The 15,133-nt window shown below is 45.5% G+C and overlaps 1 protein-coding gene across 10 annotated transcripts in view; it reads left to right on the forward strand.

Moving 5' to 3' along the window:
* The window catches only part of HIC2 (HIC ZBTB transcriptional repressor 2), a 74,680-nt gene extending 60,214 nt beyond the window's left edge, over window positions 1–14,466 (forward strand). For 3 of the 10 annotated variants that reach the window (XM_075110857.1, XM_075110855.1, XM_075110856.1), the window contains 3 exons: window positions 5,604–5,747; window positions 7,192–7,324; window positions 11,948–14,466. In XM_075110857.1, coding sequence (XP_074966958.1) covers window positions 11,984–13,696 — 1,713 coding nt within the window. In that variant the 5' untranslated portion in view covers window positions 5,604–5,747; window positions 7,192–7,324; window positions 11,948–11,983 and the 3' untranslated portion in view covers window positions 13,697–14,466. Of the gene's footprint in view, window positions 1–5,603; window positions 5,748–6,557; window positions 6,719–7,191; window positions 7,325–10,123; window positions 10,272–11,947 lie in introns of those variants that run through there. The other 7 variants (XM_075110852.1, XM_075110853.1, XM_075110854.1 and 4 more) reach the window with 4 other exon arrangements.
* Window positions 14,467–15,133: the final 667 nt, after the last annotated feature.

A 15,133-nucleotide genomic window follows, 5' to 3' on the forward strand; every position in this document is an offset into this window, starting at 1 on the left:
CCAGAAAAATGTCTCTAAAATGAAAAAAATAACTACATGAAAGCATGTAAGGATTTGAGGTGATGGCGCTGACTTCACTGTCCTTTAAACTATGCCTGCAGCAGCCCGGAGCTTAGTGTCGTATAAACCAAGAGAAATGAAAGAGAAGCTGCCTCTGTAGGCTACGTGACGCAACTGGTGAGCAATTGCTCAGATAGCAGGGTGCTCTGCATGGAGCGAGTGCCTACAGGCAGAAATGCTGGGTAAAGGAATCACTGCTGGCACACGGACACATGCTGGCGAATTGGACTGTGTTTGGGGGAAGAATAAAAATCTATGACAGGTTTTTTAAATCACCTGTGTCATGATCACCTCGTGATAAACGTTAATCTCTCCAGTGTAATTCAAAGCATAGCACGTTTCCCAAATAATCTCTAAAAACAGACTGGTGCGTGAGAAAACCAAGTCAGAACAGCCAACCTACAGTATTACTGCGCAGAGCTTGGAATGAAATAGGAACAGAAGTACTTTTTCGGGTTTTACAGCCACCTCTTTGCTCTACTCTGACAATTATTTATAACCACTAATATTGTGCTTTGTAAACTTATACGGTGCTTTATGAAGTAAGACGTTTCCTATTTTAAAGATCTTATAATCTTGTGGGTTGATAAGGGGTTCAGATGATCCCTTGGATGTTCATAAATAGCATTAGCCCTAAGAGTTTTATTAGTGCTGGGTCCTTTCAAGCCTGTGGCCCTTTTTTTCTTAACAGCACTTGTCTTGTCAAATGCCGAAATAAGGATTTTGACACCTTGATCTTCCAGGCTGGAACAGTGTGGGCACTCTTTTGTTTTGCTTGTAGTGAAAGAGCAAACCCAGGCAGAGTCCCGGCGCAGTGGCTGTTGCTCTGCATGGGTTTAATCCACCGCCTTTGCTTGCCTCTCTCTGAGACTACAAACGTGGAGTTTGGGTGATGGCAGCAGAGAGCAAGCTTGGGAGGTTTGTGTGTGTGCGCGTGTGTGTGTGTGTGTGTGTGTGTGTGCGCGCGCGCGCTCGTGTTTTAAATAAACAAACAATGGAACAGCAACTTCAACAAATTGTGAGTGGTGCTAATTTGTTATAGTGCTGTCTTGCCTTCTGGCAGTGTTGATTTAGAAGCTGAGCAGACTGGAACGGATGCGGGAGCTGCTGGTTCTTTTGCTGTGGGGTGTGTATATAGTTCAGTGTAAAATGCTTCTGGGGTCCTGTCCTGAGGAGCTTCCAGATTACAGGGTAAAAGCACATGCATCGGCTGCCAATCCCCTTTTCAAAACCAAATCTGGGGCAAAAGTACCTTCCCCTCTGCCTTGCTCCTCCCCTTCCACTTTTTTTAAATGGAGGGATGTTTTAAGTCTTGATTCATGACAAGAGCCTATAATTTGTGTGTTTTAAGGACTGCCAGAAACCCCTTCAGTTTGACAGGAATAGTGTATAGGGAAGGAAAGGAGGAAGATCCTTTGCTTTGGACTGTAGCAAAGTTTTCAACACCCCATGACCTTGCTGGGCTGCCTTTCATAACGTTCCTGGGGCTGTAATCCCCAAAGCTGAGAAACTGTCTGACAGAGAAGGCTGGCCAAACGCGCGTGAGGTACATGCAGCCCTGGGCCCTGTGCAGTGCTGCAGGATAAGGGTGGCAGGATGGGAGCCTTGCTGGGAAGAGGCAGATTTTGGAAGCATATGTACAGTGACCTCCTTGCAGCTTGTGAGATGAGTTTAAAGAAAGTCTGAAGACTCAAGTGAAGAAGACAGAGGAATAAAACAGTCAAAATGAGAAGTAGTGTTTGAGGAGAGGCAGCCAAAGAAATTAAGAATTTGGAAGATGAGTAAACCCTGCTTTCCCCTTAGGTTATCTTCAGCTTGGACAGATTTGGATGCAATGCAGAGTTTGCAAAACTTTGTGTCTGTTAGTCCCTCTGCTTTTACAAGCAATAGTGGCTTGCTGGCATCCTCTCGTTTGCCAGGCTCAGAGTTGCAGAAACATTTTTTGGTGGTTGCAGAGAACCAAACGTACGAGGGAGGGTTCAGGATGATCAGTTAAGCATCTGATTGGGAGGGACGTTTGGCAGGCAGTGCAGTCGTGATACTGCCAGGACCGATTCTTAAACAGTGGTTCGCTTGAAAGGCTTCACAGGAGTGGAGCTTAGAGACAAAGATTTCTCTGGGAGGTGCAGGGCTGAGTACGTGGTCAGTTCTTGGCAAAAAAAGAAAATATGGTAGATAAAGTGCAAAAGGGGCTGCATTTAAGGCATTGTTTATTTGTGTTAAGGAGAACTGCTTCTGCTTTTGCAGGTATACATGAGATACCGGAACGAGATTTGGTCTTGTAGAAGAAAATGAGACAGCAAAGTTTGTTTCTGTGCTCACTGGTATCTATCATGTGGTGAGAGAGATGACGTTTTGGTCCAAGGCTGTTGCTACCCATGTCCTTCCTGCAACCCTCAGCATGAAACCCAGTGTTAACTATTGCAACAAGTTCGTGATATTAGCAGTATCCGTATGTAGATACTCCTGTGCAGTCTGCTTCTCTCTGCAGAAAAGTTTGCTGAGTCCACACAAGAAATAAAAATAAGCAGGCCAATTGGGAGGATCTTTATCAAACCTTCTCCCATTTCTCCCAGTACTCTGAGGCCTTGTTTGCTCTAACAAACCTTGTAACTAAGGGCTCTGAGTCACAATCGCTAGTGCATTTAACACTCCCAGCTGCCTGCCTCATCCCTGTCCTGGAAATCCCTCCCCAGTTGCAGGGACAGCTCCAGTATTGCTGCATTTCATAACCCAGCTATCAGCTTGTACTTGTGGTGACTCAGAGCCCTAAATCTGTGCTGCAGCTGGGAGGGTGCTGTAAGACACTTGGGAGAAGTTGGAAAAGGGTCACGATGTTCCTTCTTCTCCACAGTGCTGTGTGCTTTTGCCCCCAGAGCACTGCCCAGCATGGAGCTGCCACCCTGTGCACCCCCTGCCAACTCTGGCCTACCGCACTGAAGGACACGTCCCAAGCTTTTAGGACCACAAGCATCTTCTCACTCCATGTAATTCATAGGGCTGTTGATCCTGCCTAACACTCTCTAGGATTAGCTGGGAGGTAGCAACAACCCTTTAGTCATGTCCTAAATTCTTGCATTGTAAATGGAGGATTCTATACATCAAGGCTTAAAGGTAGCTGGGAAACAGAAGAATTTTGCATACCAAAGGGGTCTTAACTGGTGGATGGGTGGAGGGTATCCTTCCTTCTGTGTGAGCTGGGTTACTCCACTGAATATGTCGGTACTTCAGTGCAACAAGGAGTCTTCAGGTTAGCACGGGACATCAGAGCTGCCTTTACCACTTGCAGTGCAGGTACAGTTGGAGCTGAGCTTGCTCAGTTGTTGCAGGGCTGCGGAAGAGCCCAACATCTATTGCTGCTCACGAGCTGCTGAGGCTTTATTTGTTTTGTGCCACTGCTGTGTTCCTGAGATCAGCTCTGCTCTGCAGAGATGCAGGAATTTTTAGTGCCTGGCTCAGCTTGACAAGATCTGCAATGTCCATGCCTCTTCTCTTCTCCTCCCACTAAGGGGTTTGGGTAGTCTTAGGCTTCTTCATGTCAGCAGTGAAAATAAACGTATAATATGCGAGGGCTCTGTTTAGGAATTGGCAGGAAGCTTCATTTCTGACTGCAGTGTGATGTTCTAACAGTAGGAAACATCTTTGTTTTAAGCAGTCCTCTGCTAATCTCTGCCCTAGAGGGGAGAAGAGCTTGTTTCACAGTAGCAAGATGCAAATTGCTGTAATCTGGGTGTAAATCTGCATTTGAGCTCCTGTCTCAAAAGCTGTCCAAGAAATACCTTTACGCAGCCTTCAGCCTCTCTTAAGCTGAGTATTGCTGGTATTGCTGAGTGTTTTGCAGAGTCCTGATGCTGGCAGATGCAGCCAGTAATGTGCTGCTCGTATGCAGCCTAGAGTGGGTGATCTCTTGGAGACAGGGGAGCTCCAGATCCCTAAGGCTCTGCCCCGTTATGCTTACAGTTGCATGCTTCTTAAATGTGGGCTGGCCTGTTCATGCTGGCAGTGGTCCGTTCAGACTAGTTCAGCAAATGCTCTTGGCTCAGCATAGCCCAGTTCAGTAAGCAAACGCTTACATTTCACTTCTTCATTGTATTGACAAGATTTAAAAATATTCAGTCCATAGCAGTCAAAACAAGGCGAACTGAATACAAAAGACCTATTAGTTCAGTGTGAAAGGGATTTAGTTACAGAATTGTGGGGATAAGAATGCAGGTGGGAATGATGGGAACGCTGTCCTGGGCTTGAGCCCAGCAGATGTCCAGGAAGAACTAAGAACTATCTCCTTCCATTCAGTGTCCTTTTCATGAAGACACTTTCTGTTTGCCAGGCCAGATCATTCTTTACGTTCTCTCATCCAACTACATTAATTACTGTAAGTCTTTTTCATTTGGCCTTTTATCTTTGAAGGTTGAAATGATAATCAATATTCTTCTAATTTTTTAAATATTAGATTTCTATCTCCAGCAGCACAGCTGGAGACATGCAGCCATCAATGTGACAAGAGCTCTGCAGAAATTTCAGTTCGCCATGAGGGTCTAAAAACCTATTTTAATTCCCTGTGAGGCTGCAGGCTTATTTCTGTTCTGTTTTTTCGGTTTGTTTTCTTTTTTTTGTTCGGTTTTTTGTTTGGTTTTGTTTTGTTTTCACTGAGGCAGCATCGCCACTTGTAGAGAGGGACCTGTGCTTGGCATCTGCCCTGAGACTATCCTCCTTGATAACCCTGCCGGAGCTGACACAGGGCCTCTGGGGGAAGGAGGATGGGCGCTGCAGAGGATACCCTAGGCTTGAGGAGCTGTGTATCTGTGGAATGTGCCTTTCCCTGACATGGAAAAGAGATTGTTGCCTTTTCCTTTGGGCAGGGAAGGATGGAATTAGAGATCTTCGATTTTGCGACTCTTGTACCAGCTGTAGTTCAGTGTGGATCCACTTGGTCTCCAGTCTCCATGAACATAGATTAAATTATCAGCGGAGCATCATTGTAAATAGGAGAGGGTGTACAGTACTTTCTCCTCCCGTCCGGCACCACAGATGTAACAAATGCCGAAGGACCCAGCCTGGCCCAATGCCATAACATCTCTGGAAGAGCAGGATTTCAAAGGCTTGGGAAGGGCGACAGGGAAATGGGGACAACACAGAGGATCAGCGTTTGTTTCTTCCATTGCCTGTACTGTGCGGGGAACGAGACCATGAAGCTCTGGCGCCAGGCTTTTCTTATTGTAGAGGCATTTCTAAATGGTGATATTCAGTTGCCTGAGTTTCTGGGCAGAAGGAAGTTGGTACAGGCATCCGGGGATCTGCTGTTCTTGGATATATATGGACTGGTGCCCCTGAAGGTCAGTGCCGTTGAGACTCCTGAATGGAGGTGGCCAGAGAGAGCCACCAAGAAACTTGCAGAGGCCTCCCGCTCTTTCCGTCGCAGTTCAGCACTTCTGGGGAGACGGGGTGGAGGGGAGGTTGTTCTAGTAGTTACATATTTAAGGCAGGTGGCCATTTTAAAATGTACGTTTCAATTTTGATTGCAGTTTTTTAATTGCATTTAACAGCGTCCCTGCTGGTTCTCCATTCTGCATCCGTGCAGCCACGTTCTATTGATGGCCTGTTGTGATTTCAATGGAACATCATGGGATGTACCTGGCACGTCGGGCAGCACTGGATGGAGGTGCCTTTAGCCCAATGTACCTGGCATGGTAAGCGGCAACCAAGTGGTTAATCTGCATTCTACTGCTCGTAGTCTCAGCCTGTATAGCAAGGTGTTCCTGCTTTGCTGCAGCCTTGCACTGACTGGAAATCACTTTGCTCTCCTGACGTTAGTGCTTTCATGCACACAGGGCCCCTACCCTTTTCACCCACGGAGATTCCCCCTCCCTGGACAGTCTGCCATGCAGTAGAGAAGGGCCTAGCTAAGTCAGGCTCTCCTTGTTATTCTAGAACAGGAAAGAGAAGGGGCTGGGGAAATCATCTGACTCTTTTTCTTCTCTCCTTTTTGGGCCAGGAGCTGGTAGCAGTTGAGCATGTATTGCCCACGTACCTATTATCCAAACGTTGCCGCACAGAGGTACCAAACAGGTGCTTGTGTCCATAAGCAAAGCTATTCTGTTTCTGTGGGAGTTGTGAAAGAGCTGCTTCAGGGAGCCGGGAGGGCAGTTCTGCCTGGCACTAATTGGCATGTAACAAACTAAGTGAGGGCCACTTTAAGTTTGCTGATGTGGTATCCTCTGCTAAATGATCCTCCATTCTCCCTCTCCTTCCCATGTCCACACCTGCAACATCAGCTGCCCATCCTGCTCTGTCCTGCATGTTGCTTTCTCTCCCTTCCCAGCTTTGCAGACCTCTCCCCGAGTAACTTGACATGTTGATCTTACCTATTTTGAAGTGAGAGATTCCTGTGAGGAATAACAAGGGTGCCGCATCCTGTTTTCTGCTTGAGCCAGCCTCACAGAGCTTTTGCTGCTCCACTGCCAATGATGAAAATGCATGTTCTTTTCTCTCCTTCTGAGTTCTGCTGCCTGCCTGCTCACAGGGACCAGGATAGGGAACCATCTGGGCTAACACACAGCTCCCGCATTCCTCCCTATGCCTCTGCTGCTCTGGAATGGAATGTGAATACCTTTACAAGGCATGGGCTAATGACCTGCCAACTGAAGCTCCTGGCGGGAAGGTTAGTGGCCACGAAAGACCTTCTCAGGGATACCTCGGGAGAGTCCTGGAAATAGGTTGGGATGTGGGGAAAGGAAGATCAGATGAGCCAGTGAGCAACAGGAAAGCTCTCTTCCCAGTGGGGGCTTCAAGTGTTTTGAAAAAGTTAGTTCATCTGAAACTGAAGCGTGCAGAAGTCATCTGTTTCGGTTTCACCCAGATCCAGTAGCAGCTGGACACAGCATTTTTAATGCCAGAAGTAAACTGGTGGGAAAGAGCAATGTAGGAAACTGATTTAATTTTGTCTTGCTCTTCCCCATGCTCGCTGCCGCAGTGTCTGCTCAGTGCAGCACAACTGCTTGGGAAGGTGGAGAAATAAGTAAGCAGGCCCCTATCTTTTCCTAGGTATACTATAACATGCACAGTAGGCTAATGCTTTAATGGCATCTAATGTGATACATCACATCTAATCTGTTTGTTGGTTTTTATCTGCAGTACTGTTAGTTCACTGTTCAGGTGCTCGGTGTCTAGCCTTCTCATCCATCCACAAATCCTCTACGTGAAATGAGTGATTCCTTAGATCTGTTTTTGATTGATTCTTTGCTTCACTGGTGTTGCTTCTTAAAAGGTAAACAATATTCATATGCTGCAATCTATAACTCAGAGATGAAATCAAATAGCATCTCCTGCCAGAGGTTGCTAAGCTAACACATCTAGCATTCGTTCAGCAATTACTTTTAGGAAGAGATTTAGTAATATTAAAGAGAATCAAATCTGTAGTGAATATGTATATTTTATACTATTCAAAGGGGTGAAGGGATTCCTCTTCTCCTGTACTTTGGCAATTTAATTTTCTGTGATGTCCAGAGCCCGTGGAAATTGAGAGAAAATTAAGTTTTTCCTGCTTTGTAGTGAGACCAGCACAGCTCCTGGAGCAGCCTGTGTCTTCTGCACAGTGGTCATGCCCACAGGACCGCAGTGTGCCCCCAGGCTGGGCACAGCAGCTCGCAGTAACCCAGCTCCTTGGGCAATATTGCTTTATGAAGACCCTATCAGCTCTTAGCTTGCGAAGCTTTGTTTGATGTGTGGCATCTGCTTGCAGCATTACTGTATTCTGTGATTTGTGCCCTGTGTTTTCATGTCTTTGCATGTGCTGTGTCTCAGTGTCATGGATATGGTAGAGGTAGTGGAGAGCCTCAGTCTCGCTTCATTCCCTACTTGCACAAGAATAATTGAGCAGGTTCATTGCTCTGAAAACTATGTGTCTTGGATGGCTAGGGAGCAAACTGAATCTGAAAAAAGACCATCTCTAATGCTGTTTGTCCAAAGCCTTCTGTGATCCTGTTTTAAGTGCAAAGGACTGAAATTCAGCACACCAAATTCAGTGATAAAAGACTGTGGCCCCAGTGAGACATCTACATATTCCTGAGGTCTGGGGTTTGGTTTTTTAAACTAGAGATACAGTTAACCCTTTTCTGAGCCAGGGGTCCTCCGAACTGGAAGTACGTTTTTTCTATCTTTTTGCAGAAAACAGAAAAGGAAGCATTCTTAAAAATGATACTGAGATACAAGAAATATACCACTGTGATTTTTCAGGGCTTTTTGGGGCTTTCGTTGTCGTTATTGGTGGTGGTGGTGTTATCCAAACGTTCAGGTTTTGTTAAGTGCCAGTCTCTGCAAACTGATGGGCAGCAAGGCCTTTGTAAGGCAGCACCTGCCATTTGTTTGGGAAGATCTGCTAACTTTCATACTGGACTTAACCTCGTGGTTGTCTTTGGTCCCATGCTTTCAGCTAGAAGTGAGATTTTAGGAATGCCACAGATTAAGGAATAATGCCTGCTTCTCTTTCGCTAACAAGTTTTCCAACACACCCCTCTTCCCCCACCTCTGAAACGCATCATTGCTAAAGAAGGGTTTGTAACTGGTCAGCTCTGGAGAATATCTGGAACAGATTTATTTTTGTTCAGGACTGCACAATACACAGAAGCCAAGTTGATGCTATAAAGCTTTTGTCAACAAAGGTACGTCAGTCAAAGGTGTGTTCTCTGACCCATGTTGGTGTCCTGGTAAAAGGTCTCGGTGGGCAAGTCTGGCAAAATCTTAAACATGGGGGTCTAAACCTGGCTGAAGGTTTTGCTGCCTTGCAGTGTTACACTCATTTTGTTGGGGTGGATAAATCCATGTTAGACTTCAGCTAACAAATTCAAATTTGATATGCAGTGTTATAGTGCTTAAACCTGACCACTGCTTTTAAAATCTACTAAAGGTAATAACACACCTCATACTTATGTCCTACTGAACATGAACACTTCTGTAAAATTTGACATGTGTGATAAATAGAGGTAATTTAAGCAACTTGTACTATGCTAATTTTTATGCTGCAGAACATATTGAGGTTTAATAATAACATTACCTTCCTCATGAAGGTCAGTAAAAAGCAGAACCATAGTTCTACCCATTTCCAGGGCTTTCCCTAAAGGGTCTTTACCTGGTTTCAATATCATTTAAGGCAGGGGAAAAAAAAACCAGAAGTAAAAATCGAAAAATAATTCCAATTAGTAGCTGCAGCAAGCCTTGGCTCTTTGCAAAGGCTTTGACAAACACGTATACAGAGATTGCTAGACCTCTGCTTCAAGCGCCACATGAATGGGAAATAAGCTCACTTTTACTTCAGTAACATACATTTTTTAAGTCAGTCTGCTTAGGCAAAAAATATTGCTCTTTCCTTTCCTGTATTTGTCCTTTATGGAACACTTAAAAATCATATCCAGGGATTTTGTGTTATTTGCATGGAGAAGCACTGTTATGCTCGCAGCAAAAAGCATAGTAGTAGGCTGTCTCTTTCTATTCTTAGGCAGGATGCATTTATATATATAGATGCTGTGTTGTGTTGCAAGCCATGTTTTTGTCCTTCCCTATCAATGTATCTCGGTGACCCAGAAGTAAGTGCTTTTACTGGTCTGGCTAGATAAAAGTGGGTATTTGGTGCCTCTGTGTTGTTGCTTCTTCCTCTTAATCAGCAATTCTGGAAGCAAGCCACTAGAACCAGACACATTGCCTGCGTTCTGCAACTCTGATGTAACTAATTACAGCAAAACTTGTTTTTAAAGTGCTCAACACTGTTCAGTGGTGGTAATCCCTGTCTATCATGTTTTTGTGATGCTGCAGGGTGAGTTTCTCTGCCAGAAACACTATAGATGGAGAAGAAATAACTGGCTAGCACCATGGCCAGCCTGTGTTTCCTCCTTTTGGCTGCCACCCTTTCTAAAGCCAGCTACCTCTGGGAACATTAACATACACAGAGGCACAGTGGTGAATCCACCATCTTCTTGGGTTGCCATGCATTGCTGAAACAATAGAGAAAAGAAAAGCAGAGCAGCCATTTTAGCAGTGGGTCGAGGTGACGAGCCACTGAGATCAGTGTGGATGCTGAGTTAGGCGCTAGTGCACTGAACAGGGGCCACAAAACTCTACCGAATGTGTAACCAAGTACCAGGCTGACCAGCTAACCAAGTGAAGAAATGTGTCCTGTGGAAGAAGGGAGGCACCTGCTTGGCAGATCTGTTGGTAAAAGTGTAAGTACCAGGCTAGTCAGGCAGCAAAGTTGGAGGAAAAATTGTACTTGTTTACTTTTTGGTAGCTTTTTTCATAAAGCAAAATCTTTTCATTGTGCAGAAATGGATGATGTAAATTTACCACCTTTCTGCCAAATTAAATCTTTCCATTTATGACCAGTTAGTGAGAATCAGGTTTGAGTAGGGTTGTTTTTAATACTGACAGTATCACTCCAGTGTACATACCTAACACAGAGGGAAGATAATGCTGTCTAGTGCTTCATCATTTGAAATCTGATGGGACAGAATGTGGTAATGAGACTCACAAGAAATAAAAACATTAACTGATGATGATTTTAAGAGAAAATTTAAGCTCTTAATTTTTATGGACTTATACCCTACTCCTCCTCCAATAAGAGAAATATGTTTCAATAATAATACGAACTGGGAAAGGAAGGAAGGAAGTGAAAGGCTAAAGGTGGCTGTTGAATGTTTGGTATTTAATTCCTATATTTGAATGTCAGAAACTAAATTAAATCAGAAATTAAATCCATTTTAATGGATCAGTGCCCATTACAAGTAGTAGTTGACACTTTCAAACAATAAAAAGTCAAGGAAAAAAGTTTAAAAATTGATCTCGGATTCCGGCATGCAGCCCCCAGTAGAAAGTCTAGTTTTATGTATTGTAGTATCTACCAAACGTGCAATGCATTAGTTCTGAAACACCTCAAACTAGATACTCCATACAGTCCCTACTGCTGGGAAAGCCAACAGAAATATCTAAACTAAAGAACATAGTGAATACCATTTGTGAAATACATGAACTACACAGAGGTAGCCACAATTTTCCTCTCTTCCCAGTACTTCAGGGTAGAGAGACTGTGACTTGAGATATATTACTTGACTCTATCAGTTTAAACAAAATTCCTTCAAAACTAAAGGCAGGGCAGAATTAATTTACAAAACCAGTTTCAGATTGTTGAAGACATTTCGTGGCATTTAGCTAACTCAGCATCCTGAATTTCAGCCAGTTCAGGGTTGATTCTAGCCCTTCCTGTCAGTGGATTGGGATATGGACATTGCTGGGGGTGTTTTTTAAAGCAGCCTTTCATACTCTTAAGGAGATTTCCCATTCACACCTCGGTGTAATTAATTTGGATTTAGTTGCTACATGTCATTTTCTCAACCCCAGAGCAGCTGGGTGTTGTAAGATTTCAACATATAAGAGCCAAGAAACAAACTATGTTAAAGCAGGGAAGCTGCAGCTTATGCTAATTTTTTTACATGCTCAGATATGTAAGTAGAAGTGAAGTAGATGCTTCCTTTTTCTTCCTTTTTTTCTTGCTCCTCATCTTCCCTTCAGGTTTGTGTCAGGAGAGGGAAACAGCTTTCCCCTGTACCTAGCTATTGTTTTCCTGCTGGTATCTTTTGAATAGTGATTCCAGCCAACGATGATTGCTTTTGTAAAAAGATATTTACGAATCTGATTTTTGAAAGACTTGAATCAAACCTAAGTATGAAAAATACTTCTCTCTGTATTCCAAGCAGGATCACAGCTTGCAGGGCTGAACGTACCCAGAGCTCCTTAGTCAGTGTCAAGCCTAACATAGACTGCACCATGTTAAGCCAGTCTATTAAATGTAGACTTGTTTGAGTGGAAACAGCAGGTTCACACCTCTCATCCTCCTGTTTTGCAGGTGGTAAAGTGAAAGTGAAAGGAAGAGAAGGTGGAGATGGAACTGCCAAATCATGCCAAACAACTGCTACTGCAGCTGAACCAGCAACGAGCCAAAGGTTTCCTCTGTGATGTGATCATTGTGGTAGAAAATGCCCTGTTTCGTGCCCATAAGAATATCCTGGCAGCCAGCAGCATGTATTTCAAATCCCTCGTCCTGCATGACAACCTGATTAACTTAGACACGGACATGGTGAACCCCACCGTGTTCCGGCAGATCTTGGACTTTATTTATACTGGTAAGCTCTTAACGACTGACCAGCCCGGTGAACAGAACTTTAATGCTCTCCTCACCGCAGCAAGCTACCTCCAACTGCACGACCTGGCAGCTCTCTGCAGAAAGAAGCTGAAGCGGAACGGCAAGTCCTTTGCTGGCAAGGCCGGCGGCCTTGGTGTTGGGAGATCTGCCAGGAGTCAGAGACTTTCCACTGCTTCGGTCATCCAAGCTCGCTATTCAGGGTCAAATGAGGGGTTGAAGGGCTCGCACTCAAAGGAGCTGTCAAAGGGAAAGCTCTCCGATGACGAGGTCTTCATCAGCAGCTCCAACCAAGAGAACTGTCACTCCTTAAGCAGGGGAGCCAGTAAGAACGGCGGTGGGGGCAGCAGCGCGAATGGGAGCACTGGGGATCAGGAGCTAGGCCTTGACCTGTCCAAAAAAAGCCCGTCGCTCCCTGTTGCAGCTTCCCACGATGACACGCAGCACAGCGAAAGCCAGCATGGCTCTCCCCAATCTGCCTCAGCCCCCGCAGCCAACAGTGCCTCATCATTTGACGAGTCTGGAGTCGGAGCCCCTCACAGCATGGCGGACAGCAGTGACCCCATGGAGATGGATCTGAGCGAAGAGTGCCACCACTCTTTGTCGGAGAGCAGCCAGCGCAAGGGCCTCCGGCACTCGTCCCGCAAGAAGGAGTGGATCAAGAAAGACAACGCCTTTGACCGAAAGGAGGGGGGCAAAGACAGGGATGAGGGCGAAGTGCTGCCCAACGGTATCCTGCTGGGGACCTTGTCCAAGTCCGTGGAGCGGAGTCTGGCCGGGGCCTATGGCACAGACCTACCCTACCCGTGTAAGGAGGAGGTGGAAAATGGTAAGGAGAACAGCGATGACAGCGGCCAGAGTGAGAGCGAGAGCGGCGGGCATACTAGTGCCAACTACGTCTACCGGCAGGAGGGGTTTGAGCCAGTGGCCTATGGTGACAACCTGTATGTCTGTATCCCCTGTGGCAAAGGCTTCCCCAGCTCCGAGCAGCTCAACGCCCATGTGGAGACACACACCGAGGAAGACCTTTACATCAAGGAGGAAGGCACATACGGCGGCAAGGACGAAGCTGAGGATTTGTCCAACCCCAACCAGTCCTACGCCGCGGAGTCCCGTCCCTTCAAGTGTTCAGTGTGCGAGAAGAGCTACAAGGATCCAGCCACGCTGCGGCAGCATGAGAAGACTCACTGGCTGACGCGGCCCTTCCCTTGCAACATCTGCGGCAAGATGTTCACACAGCGGGGCACCATGACACGGCACATGCGCAGCCACTTAGGGCTCAAGCCCTTTGCTTGCGAGGAATGCGGGATGCGCTTTACCCGGCAGTACCGACTGACAGAGCATATGCGTGTCCACTCAGGAGAAAAACCTTACGAATGTCAACTGTGTGGTGGGAAATTCACCCAGCAGCGCAATCTGATCAGCCACCTGCGAATGCATACCTCTCCCACATAAGCCAAAGACTCCAGAATGAGCTTCGAGCCCATCCGCAGTGATTTACCTTTCTGTAGACTTGCTGCTTAAAAAAAAAAAAAGAAAAAAGAAAAAAAATAAACAACAAAGGGGGCAACTCCCCATACTCTGTTCAGTCATGGGAGGCCTAAACAAATGTAGCTTTAACATTTAAAAAAAAAGTTCCTTTTTTCCCTTTTTTTAAAAAAAGAAAGGTCCACAGCCAAGCTGATGCCTTTAGTCGAACTCTCCCTCCAAATCTTGGTGATCTGGCAAGAAATGCCACTTCCTTTTGCGCACATCAACTTCATTGCCATATTGATTATCTGGAGCAGGTAGGGGGACCACGGGGAACTTTTGCCCCTGCTGGCTGCCCCCTCCCTCTCTCTTTCCTTAGTGTTACTGTCACCCTACTCGCCTCCTCTTTTAAAACCAAACTCGGGGCATTTCTTGCTGTTAAAAAGAAAATTAAGTCCACCTTTTCAGTGGCCTAAGTAGCTGTGAAATAACGTAGCATTGCATTCACAAGCGCGGAAGCTGTGTCTGTGGACCATCTCAGAGGGCTGGCAGCCCCTTCGGATGCTGTGGGAAAGCCACAGCTGTAGTGGAACCCACCACCCTTCCCCTGGGCTGGCAATGGTGGGGAGAGCAGTCTACCTAGGCGTTCACCAGCCAGAGTGCTTCACTTAAAGAAATGGCGATGCCTGCCCAACATCCCTCCCTTTTTTGGTTTTGATCTTTATCCTTGGCACACGTAACCACACGCCACCTTTTCCCACAAAATACACAAACCTCTTCTGCCTTACCCATGACTGAACAGGGACTGGATGCCCTGGGAATTTCTTTCAGTGAGCAGGGGGTCGTCTTTACTTTTCTAGTAGTTTCGTATGAATATTCTTTGCTTAGAGGTACTTGTTTTATTAAAGGAAAAACCATTGTAACGTTTATGTGAATGTTTGAACTGGAAGGTCTGAGGTTAATTCTAGGGTGGGTGGGCGGGGAGGGGGTTTGATGTAGGCTGGACTTGCTACAAGTTCCTTAGGTACTTTTTTATTATTTTTTATTTTATTTTTTGTGTGTGTGTATGTTTTTAGCTTTCCTCCCTCACTAAAGAGCGAGTCTGTGTGGGCAGACTTGTTACCTTTGCTACCTCTTGAATTCATGAGAACAATAAGATGGTTAGTGAAAGATTAGGCATTTTTTTTCTCTTATTGTAAGTAATTAAATGTATAAAAGTAGAAGCTAAATTAAAGTTAAGGGATTTTTACCACCCCGTCCTTCCATCACAAGTCAGCTAGAGAAATGTTAAAGTAAAGCTCGGCCAAAGACAAAGCAAAAAATACGTTGAGCCAGAGGCTGTGCTGGCTGCTTGGACTGGCTCATTCGCAGTCTCTTGGCTGTTTGTAGTCACTTTTAGATAAAAGAAGAAAACTTCTCTGA

This window comes from Phalacrocorax aristotelis, chromosome 15 (genome assembly GCF_949628215.1).
Source record: "Phalacrocorax aristotelis chromosome 15, bGulAri2.1, whole genome shotgun sequence".
Lineage (NCBI taxonomy): Eukaryota > Metazoa > Chordata > Aves > Suliformes > Phalacrocoracidae > Phalacrocorax > Phalacrocorax aristotelis.